A 16,260-nucleotide genomic window follows, 5' to 3' on the forward strand; every position below is an offset into this window, starting at 1 on the left:
GACCAAGGGAGGCAAAACAAAATCTTATTGGTCGAGCCCATGGAAGCTATTGAAAACATCAAACATGAACGACCTTTCATTTTGCCATCATAGGGCTACTCTGAAGGCAAATGGATGATTCTGTATTATTTTACTACAAGCAGTTTTGTTGTTCCTGATGAAATGTCAGGCCTGATATGAAAAAGCATCCATGATAGGAAATCGGGGACATGATGGGGCTACAATCTTGCACTTTGACCCAGGAATTATGTAAAATGCATGCTTGGCTTGCGACTGGTAGGTAATGTGGTTAGGGCTCCAGGTTTTCATTCAGCTTGCCTGTGATTGACTGCCACTATGGGAACTTTGTGAGAGATCAAATACAGTTGAGTTCAATGATAGTTATTATCAACAATTACGCTTAGATTTGCAATTATTGCAGTACAGCAACATATGCCATTCCAATATTAGCATTTTACTGTAGAAAAAAAAAAACCTTCAAGCCTAGAAGTTGGGGGTTGAGTTAATGGTTATCAAAGTGTAGATAGGTTGCCAACCAACTCTTACAGCTTGGTCAACATCCAAAGCCAACGAGGCCACATTTCATTTACGATGGTGAGCAGATTGTGATATCTAAAATACCCCAGTAAATGTGAGTTTTACACTCTTTCAACAAGATGTTTTCGTTTCAGATCTTTTGGTTTATATTTGCTTCAGTTTTTGTTATGAATCTAGCATCTTTGCAAGAGGAAAAGAACATACCAAATGATGTATTGTTACTAACCTCCATTAACGTTTGCAAATATGTGTTGTTATGTTGCATGTCTAAATGTCTCTCCTTTATTTAACTGTTAATTTCTAGATTTGTGTATTGAGACCACAATTAGCGTGCCAGACTGTGAATTGCGACCCTTGCAAGAATGATTAGTGCCTCTTTACATGCACTGACAAGTCATTAATTTTAAATTTGTCACATTGTGATGGTCAAAGTGTTGGCTGCTAGTACAACTCAAACACACACTACCACATACGCACCACTGTCACTGACATCTAAAGTGGAATGGGTATGTGTTGTCCAACAAGAGACCACAATGTCTACCGTGCACGACTGTCACGTGTGTGGCCACATCCATTTGAAATAGGAAACACATCATACATATCAACACATTCTGGATTATCATTTTAAAAGCAAATACATTGACCAGAATTTGCATGTGGACAATGAAGATAATTTTGAAATAATTTAAGACAATGAATAATATATATGCAGCCATTTTCTGAGCAACTTATCCTCACAAGGGTCGCTGGAGTGGTGGAGCCTATCCCATCTATATTGTACAATTTGTAATGGCTGACTGGTTAGCACTTTTGCCTCACAGTTCTGAGGACCAGGATTCAAATCCTACCCAGACCTATGTGGAGTTTGCATGTTCTACCCGTGCGTGCGTGGGTATCCTCCGGATACTCCAGTTTCCTCCCACATCCCAAAAATATGTATGGTTGGTTGATTGAATACTCTAAATTGCTGCTGTGAACGTGAGTGTGAATGGTTGTTTGTTTGTAATGTGCTAGGCTGGACTGGGCAACAAAATTATACCAGGTCCAGCACACCTCCACGCAGAACTCACATCACATGCTACATCAGATTTACCTCAGTCACAAAAATACAGCGTTGAATTTGTTTACATAAAAAATATAATGTTTAACTAATTCAGGGGGCATGATGGATCAGCTGGAAAGCATTGGCCTCACAGTTCTGAGGTCCTGGGTTCAATCCCGGACCCGCCTGTGTGGAGTTTGCATGTTCTCCTCGTGCCTGCGTGGCTTTCCTCCGGGTACTCTGGTTTCCTCCCACATCCCGAAAACATGCAACATTAATTGGACATTCTAAATTGCCACTAGGTGTGATTGTGAGTGCGGCTCTTTATCTCAATGTGTCCTGTGATTGGCTGGCAACCTATTCAGGGTTTACCCTTTTTTTCGACTCAACAAAACAAGTGACAAAGCAAATATATATTTTGCACAGACTAGACAGACGAAAAAGGACAATGGGTCTCATTTAAAAATGAACGAACAGACATGTTCTAAGTTTAGGCATAAATTGTGCATATTGGCAAAATAACTGTCAGGTTGCACAATTTGTGTATGAATCAGAAATCCTTCTAAATGACTGCAACTTGCTTAAACTGCACCTCGATTAATCACTAGCAGTCCTCCTAGTTAATAACATGGATATTTGACTGAGAAATCGGTCACTGATGCATCTTAGCCAATATGTGGAGGTGAAAAGATCTTTCTTCATCTTCTTCCTACATAATTACATACAGTATATTAGCCGTATGAATCATTTTAATAAATTCTATTGTAAAATTAGAGAATGTAGAACAAAACATGCATCAGCATCAATTTTCTGAGCCACTTATCCTCACTAGGGTCATGGGTGTGCTGGAGGCAATCCCAGCTGTTATCAGTGCAGGAGGCATGGTACATCCTGAAGTGGTTGCCAGCCAACTGCAGGCCATTTGTAGACAGACAACAGTAACACCCACAATCAAACCTAGAGGCAATTTAGTGTGTCCAATTAATGTATATTTTTGGGATGTGGGAAGAAACCAGAGTGCCCGGAGAAAACCCTCAAACTCCATACAGGTGGGGAGGATTTGAACCCTGGTCCTCATAACTTTGAGGCCAACGATCTACAGCTCCTCACCATGCCGCGCATGCAGTGACAATTTCCATGTATTATACCAACAATTTAACAGCTGTGAATAAGCAAATGCTTCTTTGCATTTTCTCAACCATGAGGCACACATAATTAAAAAGTGCAGTCTTTCTTGTAGGTGCAATAGCTATTTAACACATAGAGAAGACACACCACATGATTCGGAGCAGGCATGGTAGTGCTCAAAGGGCACTGAGAAGTACCAGAATCCTTGATTCTATAGTAGAAGAATAAACTTACCCTTTACCTCACAACAATCAGTGGAAGCAAGTCACCAGTCAACACGCCATCCTCACTCACGTTGTCACACCACACCAAATAATTACACAACAGCAAACAGAATAGCACAACCAGCAGACAAAAAAACAATCAGAACAATGAGCGAAGAAATAATATACACAAAACATTAACTTCAAAAACTGTTTACATACATTTTTAGCACACCAAAGCATGCTGGGAGTGCCTCCTGCCTCGTGGTAGCGTGCATGCATGCTCTTTAAAAAGGCAGCAGGGCCAAAACACAGTTTGATTGTACTTGATTAAAGTATTTAAGAATATAGATACTCGTATTATTTGTTTTATCCTCATCTACAAATCCATCAAAGTCCTCATCTTCTGTATCCGAAATGAAGAGGTGGGCAAATTCTCTATCAAACACGCCAAGTTCGCGCTCATCATTGTCAGAGTCAGTTTCGTTGTCACACGGCTCTTCAAAAATGTTGCTGGGTTTTGCGAAAGCTCGAACAGCAGTGAAAACAGACACGGTAGCCTAAGCAGCCACAATCCATTCACAAATTATGGCGTGACTCGCCCAGCGCTGCCTCCCACTCTCAGTAAAGGTATGTACGTCATGTTATCCATCGGTCTGAACGCCCTGCTTACACTGATGTCCAGCAGTTGAAGTTTCTTTGTTTTGTTTCATTTCATCGAAGTTCGTTTTCGTGTTTCCTCCACGTGCAAACCATGGATTTGTTGATCTCGAATTCTCTCGCGGCTGGTCGAGTCCCATTTTCTCCGTGCAACTGATAGCTTGCAGTTTAAACTCTGCTTCACTTTCGTCTCTTCGTTGTGCCATTTTAGGCAGCCCTTCACCGAAACAATGTTGTTTTGCACAATGCAAATACCTGGGGGGCATGCCTTTTGCCACCTCTTCCATGCCCACCCTTACCCCTTTAATGTGAGCATGCTGTTCTCAGTCACGTTCGTCTTTCCTCTATTAAAGAAGCATGTCGGGAGGAAATGTTCCCAATCAGTCAGGCAGAGTGATCATCAAAGTCACACAGCAACATTTACAGATTTTGGAACTTAATAAGCTGTGTCGCATTATAAGAAGCCCTGTCCATTTTTGAGAAAATTCAAGACTTTTAAATCATGAAAATACGGAACATTTTTAAAAAGAACTGCAATTGTCATGATGTTTGCCTTATATGATCTCTTTCAATGTAAATAATATAACAATATGATACAACTTTGAAAATCATGCTCACGTTTACATATTTATATTAAACTTCATTTTAACATTGGTCGCCATTGTTGTTTGTGTCGCTGGGTTGTAACTTCAAAAGGGGGGATGGATATGCTAAGTTTCGCCAGTGTTTTTAGCCCCAGTTGCAGCCACAGAAGCGATTAGTGCTGTACAGCCTTTACAATTCAACCAGAGTATGATGAGAAGACATGAAGAGAAGCGGAATTAGCCACCAATATGTGCGATGACAGATGGTCAGAGCAGGAGTGCTCAATGCATCGATTGCTAAGCGGGACGATGTGACCCCCCCCCAAAAAAAAGAAAAAGACGTCAGCCAATGTTCCCTCTAAACTGTGCCTGTGCACAATTGTGCAGCGCTGATGCAGTCTCTAGCAGATATTCTGCATTGCTCGCAAAAAAAAAAAAAATCCAATGTGTAACCCGTTAAAAGTTGATACAGGTAAAAGTTCAGTATAATAGAGTATCAATTAGGTAGGTTATAGGTTTTCTTTATGTAATGTGGTGGAATATATGTTAAATTCTGTATGCTGACTTTATTTTCTTTTGGAGGGATGTGTATTTAAATGTGTTTGATTCATTTGTGAAAAAGAAATATTTTTATTTGTTATTTTATTGTTGTAACCATTGTTTAAGAAGGACAGGAAGTGACGTGTTGAGGAGACACGGAAAAAGAGAGAGAAAGAAAAGGCTAGACTGAGTGCAAGGTACCAGTGGTTGTTGGAGGACAACAAAAGGACAAAGAAAGTGAACGGTGGACATTTATCAAAAGTTGACCAACGTGTTCGACAAGGACTGTTGAAACTTCAACTGGGATAGTGTCGTTTGAGTGGACTACTCAAATCACGCCTTAACGTGGTGGAGTTAACCGCTACTACAGGGGTTAAGTGCATGCATGGGACTTGGTTTGGGCGCTAGCAACCAGCTAACGCTAGCTAGCAAGGCCTGTGTGTTGGACCATGAGGGAGAGAACAAGGGCACTAGCGTCGAGCTAACGCGGCTAGCGAGACAGTGTTTGGACTTCAAGGAAGAAAAAGGGACGAGGACTGTGAGGACACCGGACAGAGGAAAAACCACCTTCACCTTTCTTCACTCCTGCCTTGGGAAGGACTGCAGTGACATTGGGTTTGAATTTCGTTTGCTTGCCGGCTATATTTACATTTGTTTGGGCCCTTAGCTTAGCATGTGTGCATTGTGTACCCGTTATATTGACTTTGTTTATTTGACTGTGTATACATGTTTGATTTTCCATCCTTTATTTAGTTATTAAATGTTTACACTTTTTGTAACATAACCAGCTTTATTATTTGACTATCTGCATGACAGTTAAAATAGTGGTGAGTTTATTCGGTATTTATTAACACACAAGGGGAAATATTATTTCAGAGAGTTTTTTTTCTATAGAGAATTAAATGCACAAATAAAGAGTAAAGTTGTCATTGACATTTAGAACAATTACCATTGGGTTAATTTATTAGTTTCTTACTTTGGAGTGAGGAAAGAACTCAGGTGGCTACCTCGTCGAAGTATTTTATACTCGAGAGGCGCTACAAAAGCAAATTGAAAGTATAACAAACAGATATTCAGTTTGTGGCATTTTGCAATGTGATTCAATGAGTGACTGATGACTGGTTGTTACATTCAATGGCACAATTTACATACATACTGTAAAAAATGAAATGAAGAAACCACTGTTTTTTTAAGGTAGCACACGTTACTTTCTCTAACAACGGCTGCTCTGCCACACTCTCTTTTTCCTAGTTTACCTTACCCCCCCCATAAAGAGGTAGACTCATAATTACAAATGTTACAGTAATTACACAGCCCATCAATGTGTCTTATAATGACAGGGTCCACCACCGCTGCTTTAGTAAGCAACACACTCTTGCCAAAGTAGACCAAAGACGAGCTAGACATGCTGCTTATGTTTACTTTCGATATTAAAGGAGAAAGTTGAAAAAGAAATGCTGTTGATCTAAGATGCAATGATTGTCGGAGTATGCGAATAATCGAAGAAAAAGTGGTTAAACTGGATGAGAATTTCTCTTTTCCGAGTGGGAAAGGTCTGGTCTGAAGCCAAAGTAGAAAGTGCAGGATCAGATGGTGTGTAATTTTAAAATTCCACCGAGGCACAGCCTGATCCAGGACGAAAGCACAGACAATTCAGTGCACAAAAAGCTAATTCTAAATTTTAAATATAGGCAGCAACATATCATTAACCTTAAAATGGTTTGGGAGCATGCATCATGCTCTCCGCTCATATTTATTTTTTTGTATAGACATTGAAGTGAATAATGTTAGATGTATTTTTTATTACATTATCTATTTTAGAATGTTTATAGGGATGACATTTGACCTTTAATTGAACATTCTAAATTGCCCATAGGTGTGATTGTGAATCCTGTTTGTCTCGATGTGCCCTGAGATTGGCTGGCAACCAGTTCAGGGTGTACCCCGCATCCTGCCCCTTGACAGCTGGGATAGGCTCCAGAACTTCCGCGACCTTCGTGGGGATAACCGGCTAAGAAAATGGATGGATGGATGGATGGATGTCAATGTTTCATAGTGTATGCACTACATCAAGATAAAGAGATTGACAGAACTGTAACTTTCACTTACAGGTACGTCCACATATTTTGAGGCAGCCTTCACCTTGTCATAAAGGAGAGAGATAGGGATTAAAAATCAAGTTTCAGGAATAAATGCTCCACTATCAAACTATAAAATTTACATTTGCATGCCTAATTTAGAGTTGGTAACCAAATCTAAATGCAGTTCATTAATCTAGCTTTAGTTGGGACATTTTTTTTTTTTTTGCTGTTGGTTTGGGAGGAGGAAGAATTTATGTTCATATGCAATGCTTTCTTATGTACATTACAATTAAGTCGGCAATGGTGTAGTGCTCGGCAATCTATCAAAAAGCAAGATTTGGTAAATAAAATATTAATGCTTGGTAAGAAAAAAGGGAGTCATTGATCTATACTTTTTTCCTGTCAGTGAGACTCCAAAATGGAGAAGATGCGAGCGTCTGACAAGCCACAGATTGTCCCATAAAAACCCATGTTTATAATTTGGAAACCTGTAGTCTGCAAAATGTGTATAAAAGATGTTATGACAAAGATGAATGTATACCGAACCCTCATCTGAAGATGAAGCAAATAATCAAGTATGACACATGTATCACATGAAAGAGAACTGTGACTCCATGGTTTTCCAGTTTTGCCAAGAAAACACAGTGGAACAATTGTGGTAGCAGTTGATGCACTTGTTTTTTGTGTTCCCTCTGTGAATGAGGTGGGAAGATAGAAAGATACAACAAATTTGTCAATCCTGGATGAGACATTAAGTGTCATGGGGTTTGTTTACATTACCATTCAGGGCGGCTGCAGCTCAGCAAGTAGAGCCAGTTGTCCTGTGACCGAAGGGTCCTGGCACCGAATGTATGTTGAAGTGTCCTTGGGCAAGACACTGAATTCTAGTTTCCTCCCAGTGTGACTTGCACGGGAGCGGTCGCTCATTGGTGTTTGAGTGATTGTGTGTGAATGGGTCAATGTGAGGCTTTGTTAAGCACTTTGGGCACTGTGATAGTGCAGATAAGACACAATATACAGTGAAGGAAAGAAGATTTTGAACACCCTGCTATATTGGAGGTTCTCCCACTTAGAAATCATAGAGGGGTCTCAAATTTTCATCGTAGGTGCATGTCAACCATGAGAGAGTTAATCTAAAAAGAAAAATCCAGAAATCACAATGTATGATTTTTTTTAACGATTTATTTGTGTGATACAGCTGCAAATACGTATTTGAACACCTGAGAAAACCTATGTTAATATTTGGTACAGTAGCCTTTGTTTGCAATTACAGAAGTCAAACGTTTCCTGTAGTTGTTCACGAGGTTTGCACACAGTGCAGGAGGGATTTTGTCCACTCCTTCACCCATATCTTGTCCAGGTCAGACAGGTTTCTGGGCTGTCGCTGAGAAACACGGAGTTTCAGCTCCCTCCAAAGATTTTCTATTGGGTTTAGGTCTGGAGACTGCCTAGGCCATGCCAGAACCTTGATGTGCTTCTTATGGAGACACTCCTTGGTTTTCATGGCTGTGTGCTTCAGGTCATTGTCATTTTGAAAGCCCCAGCCACGACCCACTTTCAATGCTCTGACTGAGGGAAAGAAGTTGCTCCCCAAAATCTCACAATATATGGCCACGGTCATCCTCTTCTTAAGGCAGTGCAGTCGTCCTGTCCCATGTGCAGGAAAACTCCCCCAAAGAATGATGCTACCAGCCCCATGCTTCACAGTAGGGGTGGTGTTCTTGGTATGGAACTCATCATTCGTCTTCCTCCAAACACGGTGAGTGGAATTATGACCAAAACGTTCAATTATGGTGTCAACTGACCACAAAACTTTCTCCCATGACTCCTCTGTATCATCCAAATGGTCATTGGCAAACTTAAGACGGGCGTTGACATGTGCTGGTTTATACAGGGGAACCTTCTGTGCCACGCTTGATTTCAAACCATGACGTCTCAGTGCAGTACCAACAGTCACCTTGGAAACGGTGGTCCCAGCTCTTTTCAGGTCATTGACCATGTCGTGTCGTGTAGTCCTTGTCTGATTCCAAACCTTTCGAAGGAACAATGAGACCCCTTGAGGTGATATCTTGCACGGGGCTCCACTCTGATTGAGATTGACCGTAATGTTTAGCTTCTTCCATTTTCTAATGATTGCTCCAACAGTGGACCTTTTTTCACCAAGCTGCTTGGCAATTTCTCCGTAGCCCTTTCCACGCTTGTGGAGTTGTCCAATTTTGTCACTGGTGTGTTTGGACAGTTCTTTGGTTTTGGCCATATTACAGGTTTGAGTCTTACTGATTGTATGGGGTGGACAGGTGTGTTTATGCAGCTAATGACCTCACACAGGTGCATCTCATTCAGGATAATACATGGAGTGGAGGTGGACTTTTAAAGGCGGACTAACAGGTCTTTGACGGTCAGAATTCTAGCATAGACTTGAACACTGAAAAGGTGTTCAAATACTTATTTGCAGCTGTATCACACAAATAAATCGTTAAAAAAAAATCATACATTGTAATTTCTGGATATTTCTTTTTAGATTATCTCTCTCACAGTGGACACACGCCTACGATAAAAATTTCAGATCCCTCCATGATTTTTAAGTGGGAGAACTTGCAATATAGCACAGTGTTCAAATACTTACTTTTTTCACTGTATGTGCAACCCAATTATCATTTGCAGCTACTAGCTTGCGCCACTGCATGCGCTATCACGCCAATAGTTTGGAAGTGGGTCACCTCTTGCTCCCTGAGCAAATTGTTTCAGACAGTTGTGTTTTCACAGTGTGGCATTCTTAACAATCAGCCTTGTATTTATTCACTTCATTTTCAGATCATCGCATTTTAATTATGCCACATGACGTTACTTTCTTCTTCGTGTCTTCTAGATTTTTGGCAAACTGGGCATGTTTCAGTGGATTGCTGCCACCTAATGGTTAAGTCATCATTTCCCATCACGTAATATACTGGAGGCAGCATGGTGGATCAGTTGTAAAGTGCACAGTGGATCAGCTGGAAAGTGTTGGCCTCACAGTTCTGAGGTCCAGCGTTTGATCCCGACACCGTCTGTATGGAGTTTGCATGTTCTCCCCGTGCCTGCGTGGGTTTTCTCCGGGCACTCCGGTTTCCTCCCACATCCCAAAAACATGCAACATTAATTCAATATTATATATATATATATAATATTCAAATATTTAGGGGTCAACAATCCAGAGCAATGGTGAGTGTGGTAAGGAAGTGAAGAAACGGGTCCAAGCAGGTTGGAACAGCTGGCGGAAGTTGCCTGGTGTGTTATGTGACAGAAGACTCTCTGGTAGGATGAAGGGAAAAGTTTATAAAACAGTGGTGAGGCCGGCCATGATGTACGGATTAGAGACGGTGGCACTGAAGAAACACCTGGATGAAATAAAGATGTTGAGGTTCTCGCTTGGAGTGAGCAGGTTGGATAGGGTTAGAAATGAGCTGAGGGACAGCTAAAGTTGGATGTTTTGGAGACAAAGTTAGAGAGAGCAGACTTTGATGCTTTTGACATGTTCAGAGGCGATAGAGTGAGTATATTGGTAGAAGGGTGTTGAGGATGGAGCTGCCAGGTAAAAGAGCGAGAGGAAGACCAAAGAGAAGGTTTATGATGTTGTGAAGGAAGACATGGCATTTGGGGGTAGAGGGGAAGATGCAGGAGATAGGGTACAATAAAAAAAGATGACATGCTGTGGTGACACCTAACGGGACAAGCTGAAAGGAAAAGAAGACGATATTGCCCCGAGGTGTGATTGTGAGTGCGGCTGTTTGTCTCAATGTGCCCTGTAATTGGCTGGCAACCAGTTCAAGGTGTACCATGCCTCCTGCCCCTTGACAGCTGAGAAGGCTCCAACACCCTTGTGAGGATAAGCAGCTAAGAAAATGGATGGATAAAATAGCATTAATGTTCTTGACATAATTTTAAAAATGAGAATTTCAGGCAAATTGTTCTAGGAGTTAGCAGAGAACTATAGTAAATAGAATTTTATTAATTTTACTAATATATTTCGACATTGTCATGGGTGGGTCTACCCTCGACCCGGTGCACACCTGCTCTGATGAGCAGATGCGTCCACCAACTTTATGTCATGCTATTTACCGCACAGATATATGTCTACGTGTGCGATCTGGTCCATGCCAGATCGTTGTACTTCCATGTCACGTTACTGCAACTCCATCTCCTTGTCTTTGATGCTCTGTGTACCGAGCCCTGCCTCGTTGATGACCCTGCCTCCACGCCTATTGAGTCTGACACTGCTGCTTGTTTGGACTGCTTGCCTGTGTACCGACACTGGACTGAATAGAGACACTTCCCGAACTGTGCCTGGTCTTGTGAGTCGTGCATTTTGGGTTCAGCCTCGTGTTCTGGTCATGACAGACGTACTGTATGTCAAAGATAGAGGTGGCGAAGGGTAAACAAGAGGCATATGATGACATGTACACCAGGTTAGACACGAAAGAAGGAGAAAAGGACCTCTACAGGTTGGCCAGACATAGTGCTAGAGGTGGGAAGGATGTGCAGCAGTTAAGGGTGATTAAGGATAGAGATGAAAATGTGTTGACTGGTGCCAGTAGTGTGCTAAATAGATGGAAAGAATACTTGATGATGAATGATGAATTGATGTTGATGAATTAAGAAAATGAAAGAGAAGGAAAAGTAGAACAGGCAAGTGTGAATGACCAGGAAGTGGTAATGATTTGGAAGGGGGAAATTAGAAAGGCACTAAAGAGGATGAAAAATGGAAAGGCACTTGGTCCTGATGACATACCTGTGGCGGTATGGAAGCAATTTGGAGAGGTGGCTGGAGGTGGAGTTTTTGACCAATTTTTTCAACAGAATACTAGCAGGCGAGAAGATATTTGAAGAATTGAGGAAAAGTGTGCGAGTTCCCATTTTTAAGAACAAAGGTGATTTGAAGAGCTGTGGGTATCTATAGAGGAATGAAGTTGATGATGCACACAATGAAGTTATGGGAAAGAGTCGTGAAGGGTGGACCTAGGACAGAAGTAAGTATCTGCAAGCAATAGTATGGTAGTGTGGTGGTCTAGAAAGAGTACCACAGATACATTATTTGCTTTGAGGATGCTCGTGGAAAAGTGCAGAGAAGGTCAGAAGGAGCTATATTGTGTATTTGTGGATCTAGAGAAAGCTAATGACAGAGTAACAAGAGAGGAACTGTGGTATTTCATGTGTAAGTCTGTTGTGACAGAAAAAAATGTTAGAATAGTACATGACATGAATAAAGGCAGCAGAACAGTGGTGAGATGTGCAGTAGGTGTGAAAGAAGAATTTAAGATGGAGGTGGGACTGCATTAGGGATCAGCTCTGAGTCCCTTCCCGTTTGCAGTGGTAATGGATAGGCCGACAGATGAGGTTAGAGTAGAATCCCCTTGGACCATCATGATCGCAGATGACATTGGGATCTGCAGTGAAAGCAGGGAGCAGGTGGAGGAACAATTAGAAAGATGGAGGCATACACTGGAAAGGAAAGGAATGAAGATTAGCCAAAATAAAACCGAACATGTGTGAATAAACTCTGTGGAGGGGGAAGAGTGAGGCTCCAAGAAGAAGAGATAGCGAGGGTGAATGGCTTCAAATACTTGGGGTCAACAACACAGAGCAATGGTGAGTGTGGTAAGGAAGTGAAGAAATGGGTCCAAGCAGGTTGGAACAGCTGGCGGAAGGTGTTTGGTGTATTATGTGACATAAGAGTCTCTGCTCGGATGAAGGGCAAAGTTTATAAAACAGTGGTGAGGCCGACCATGATGTACATTTTAGAGACGGTGGCACTGAAGAGACAACAGGGAACAGAGCTGGAGGTGGCAGAAATGAAGATGTTGAGGTTCTCTCTTGGAGTGAGCAGGTTGGATAGGATTAGATATTCGCTCATTAGAGGGACAGCCAAAGTTGGATGTTTTGGAGGCAAGGTTGGATAGGGCAGACTTCGATGGTTTGGACATGTCCAGAGGCAAGAGAGTCAGTACAGTGGTAGAAGGGTTCTGAGGATGGAGCTGCCATGGAAGAGAGCGAGAGGAAGACCAAAGAGAACGTTGATGGCTGTTGTGAGGGAAGACATGAGGGCAGTGGGTGTTAGAGGGAAGATGCAGGAGATAGGTTTAGATGAAAAAAGATGACACGCTGTGGTGACCCCTAACGGGAAAAGTCAGAAGGAAAAGATGAGGAAGACTAATATTTGGCATCATTTCTTTCAAAGTTTCTGGCTTCCCAATATTTATTTATTTACTTTTTGGGGTTAAGAATTTTGATTTCATTTTATCACTAGTTTTGAAATCATTATCTTTTGAAATAGGTGCAGGGAAAAATACAATTTCTATGTGGTGGTTATAATTGCTAAATAGCCACTCTACTTTATAATGTCAAACAATTTGGTCTTGTCCAGTTGAATACATTTATAAACTTTGATACAATACATATTGAGTCATATCAAATATCGACATTAGGGGGGAAAAATTGCAATCAATTTTAATCCATATCGCCCAGCACTACAATGGTTTAAAAATGTTTGAAATAGACCATGAGTCAGTCCATTCATCCATCCATCCATCCATCCATCCATCCATCCATCCATCCATCCATCCATCCATCCATCCATCCATCCATCCATCCATCCATCCATTTTCTTAGCCACTTATCCTCTCAATGGTCACGGAAATGCTGGAGCCTATTCCAGACGGGTAGTCAGCCAATCGCAGAGCACATAAAGACAGAAAACCGTCGCATTTACAACCACACCTAGAGGAAATTTAGAGTCTCCAATTAATCTGGGTTTTTTTGGGATGAGGGAAGAAAACGGAGTGCCGGGAGAAAACCCACATAAGCACAACTCCACACTGGCGGGGCCAGGATTTGAACCCTGATCCACAGAACTGTGAGGCCAATGCTCGAACCATTGCTCCACCTTACCGCCACTAATATTTATTTCGAATAATCTTTAGCAGAAGATGTATCTGTGTATCAAACTTCTTTCTCAGGTTGTATAGCAACACTGCTAAAAATTTAAATGTGATTATATGAATACACAATGTCTGACAATAATGTTGGAAGATTGTAGAATTGTCACTCCCCTCAAGTTTTACAAAATCAACTTACTGTGAAAGAAAGGAAAGAAGAAAAGAGCGTTCCCTCATCATATCTGGAGAGTTTTGATAAAACACTCTCCAGAATAACCACAAACTGAAACAGAGCAGAATAAAACAGAACATAATTAATAACAGTCAAACTCTATCTTGACTTTTGCCATCAATCTTTACATGATAATGAAGTACAACATACTGTATTATCCATTCAATTTAGATGATTAGCTAAACATTACTGAACTTATTAAAATAATTATATTCAGGATAGTATCCCTTTGTTTGACTGTTGAGACTTTTATGAGTCTGTGCATTAAGCTAAGGTTGGTATTTGTGAATTTATTTCATAAAACTGTGACTGTTGCTGGTGTTTTAAACTGCATTTCCAGTCATGTTCTTTTAATTTTCGACCATTTTAGTGACTTACCAAATTGAGAGTACAGTACTCAGATTTATTTTTTTGATATGAATAAAAACCCAGTTTATCTTACAGGATAAGAGTTGTTACTGCCACATTAAAATCCTGCAGCCACTAATGTTAAGTGCATCACATATGTGCAGGTAAAAAACTAAGTGATAGAAATAAAATATCATGATGCATTGAATCCGCACTCGGTGAACTATGATACAGTGAGGGATTTCTGTATAATAAATTAGTTACTTTACAGATGAAAGTGGAGAAAAACAATTAGAAACCTGAAGTGAAGTGCTCATTATGGCATGAGACAATCTATTTCTTTTAATGCAAGTATTTGAAAAAGCATAACAATGTGTTGTTGTTTAAAATGTAGCACTGTTAAGGCAAGTGGGAACTTCACCTTTGCTACCAGCAGAGTTATCATCTCCTTCACAGTTTCCTCAATGAGATTGTCAATTTGGGAATGGTATTGTCTCTACACACAAAGATAAAAAAAGAGAGGGGGGCAGAGGTAGTGAGTACATGAGAGAGAGAGAGAGAGAGAGAGGAGAGAGAGAGAGAGAGAGAGAGAGAGAGGAGAGAGAGAGAGAGGAGAGAGCGAGAGGAGAGTGACAGAAAAAGACAAAACGGGTTAATAAGTCATTCACACTATCACTGTGATATGGTTGTGTCACTGATGTCAGTGCATAGAATTTCAATACACAAAAATATTAATCTTAACGGATCCATTTGTAACATATAGACGATAATTACTCCATTTGCAGTTATTCCTTACGTTACATTTATTTACCCAATTACATTTCAATGAAGTGCATCATTATTAGATTAAATAAAATTGTTCAACAGGGAATTCACTCATTAGCTGTTTTGCCCTCGATCTCTGCTTTTATGAAACTTCCCATGGTTGTCAGATAGTGTAATTAAAAAAAATATTTGATCCTTAATTATTTTGAAATGGGATTGTTGATTATTGTAATTATTGTTACGAAATGACATTGATGTAATCAGCCATTAACTAAATTTCCATATGTCACTCGAACTGTTTCGCTGGCAAGGGACCTTTTAACTCAGCCAAAGAACGGCTGTCATGGAAACTCAGAGGCAGTGTTACCATGATGATTCCTTTTGTTTGCGTGTGTGGCACCAACAGCACAGCTAAGGACTGGGCAATAATGAATTCATTGTCAGTAATTGGAATCACTTTCAGGATTCTGCGAAATATGAGATCTCTCACTTCTACCCCATGTATATTCAATGATATCTACACATATGCTAATGAAACCCAAACAATTAAAGTGGAGGAAGACAAACAGGGAAAACTAATGACGAATTATGCAATTGGGAAAAGAAGGGTGTGATTTCAATTTAATTTGTGGCCACACTTATCCAGTCTCTAATAAACTTTCACAAGACAAAGAGGAGGGCAAAAAAGCAACTGAGAAGCAAGGAGCTAGAGGAGACATATCACATGTGAAAATATTGTAATCATGTAAAAGAAATTAGAAAAAGGAAACAAAAACAGACAAAATAAATGGAAAGCCCATGAAGGTACAGCATAATATCTCCTAATATTGTTAGAATTTAAACTATGAAAATATATCATTCTAACCTAACTGATGTGTACCAAAGAGTCTTCTTCTTCTCCTTTCAGCTTGTCCCGTCAGGGGTCACCCAGCACGTCATCTTTTTCCATGTGCACCTATCTCCTGCAACTTCCTCTCAAACATCCACTCCCCTCATGTGTTCCCTCACAACATCCATCAACCTTCTCTTTGGCCTTCCTCTCGCTCTTTTGCCTGGCAGCTTCATCCTCACTACCCTTCTACCAATATACTCACTCTCTCGCCTCTGGACATATTCAAACCATCAAAGTCTGCTCTCTCAAACCTTGTCTCCAAAACATCCCACTTTGGCTGTCCCTTTAATGAACTCATTTATAATCCTATCCAACGAGCTTACTCCTAGAGAGAACC

General features: G+C 40.7%; 1 protein-coding gene across 9 annotated transcripts in view; it reads right to left on the reverse strand.

Annotated features, from left to right (window-relative positions):
• Positions 1-16,260, reverse strand: part of LOC133506929 (calcium-dependent secretion activator 1) — a 231,611-nt gene that overhangs the window by 51,963 nt on the left and 163,388 nt on the right. For 6 of the 9 annotated variants that reach the window (XM_061831312.1, XM_061831309.1, XM_061831315.1 and 3 more), the window contains 3 exons: positions 14,688-14,762; positions 13,886-13,969; positions 6,804-6,836 (listed from right to left, as the gene is read on the reverse strand). The exons of 1 other annotated variant lie outside the window; for it this stretch is intronic. In XM_061831312.1, coding sequence (XP_061687296.1) covers positions 6,804-6,836; positions 13,886-13,969; positions 14,688-14,762 — 192 coding nt within the window. Of the gene's footprint in view, positions 1-6,404; positions 6,706-6,803; positions 6,837-13,885; positions 13,970-14,687; positions 14,763-16,260 lie in introns of those variants that run through there. 2 more of the 9 variants (XM_061831314.1, XM_061831310.1) reach the window with 2 other exon arrangements.

Source organism: Syngnathoides biaculeatus, chromosome 10 (assembly GCF_019802595.1).
Source record: "Syngnathoides biaculeatus isolate LvHL_M chromosome 10, ASM1980259v1, whole genome shotgun sequence".
Classification (NCBI taxonomy): domain Eukaryota; kingdom Metazoa; phylum Chordata; class Actinopteri; order Syngnathiformes; family Syngnathidae; genus Syngnathoides; species Syngnathoides biaculeatus.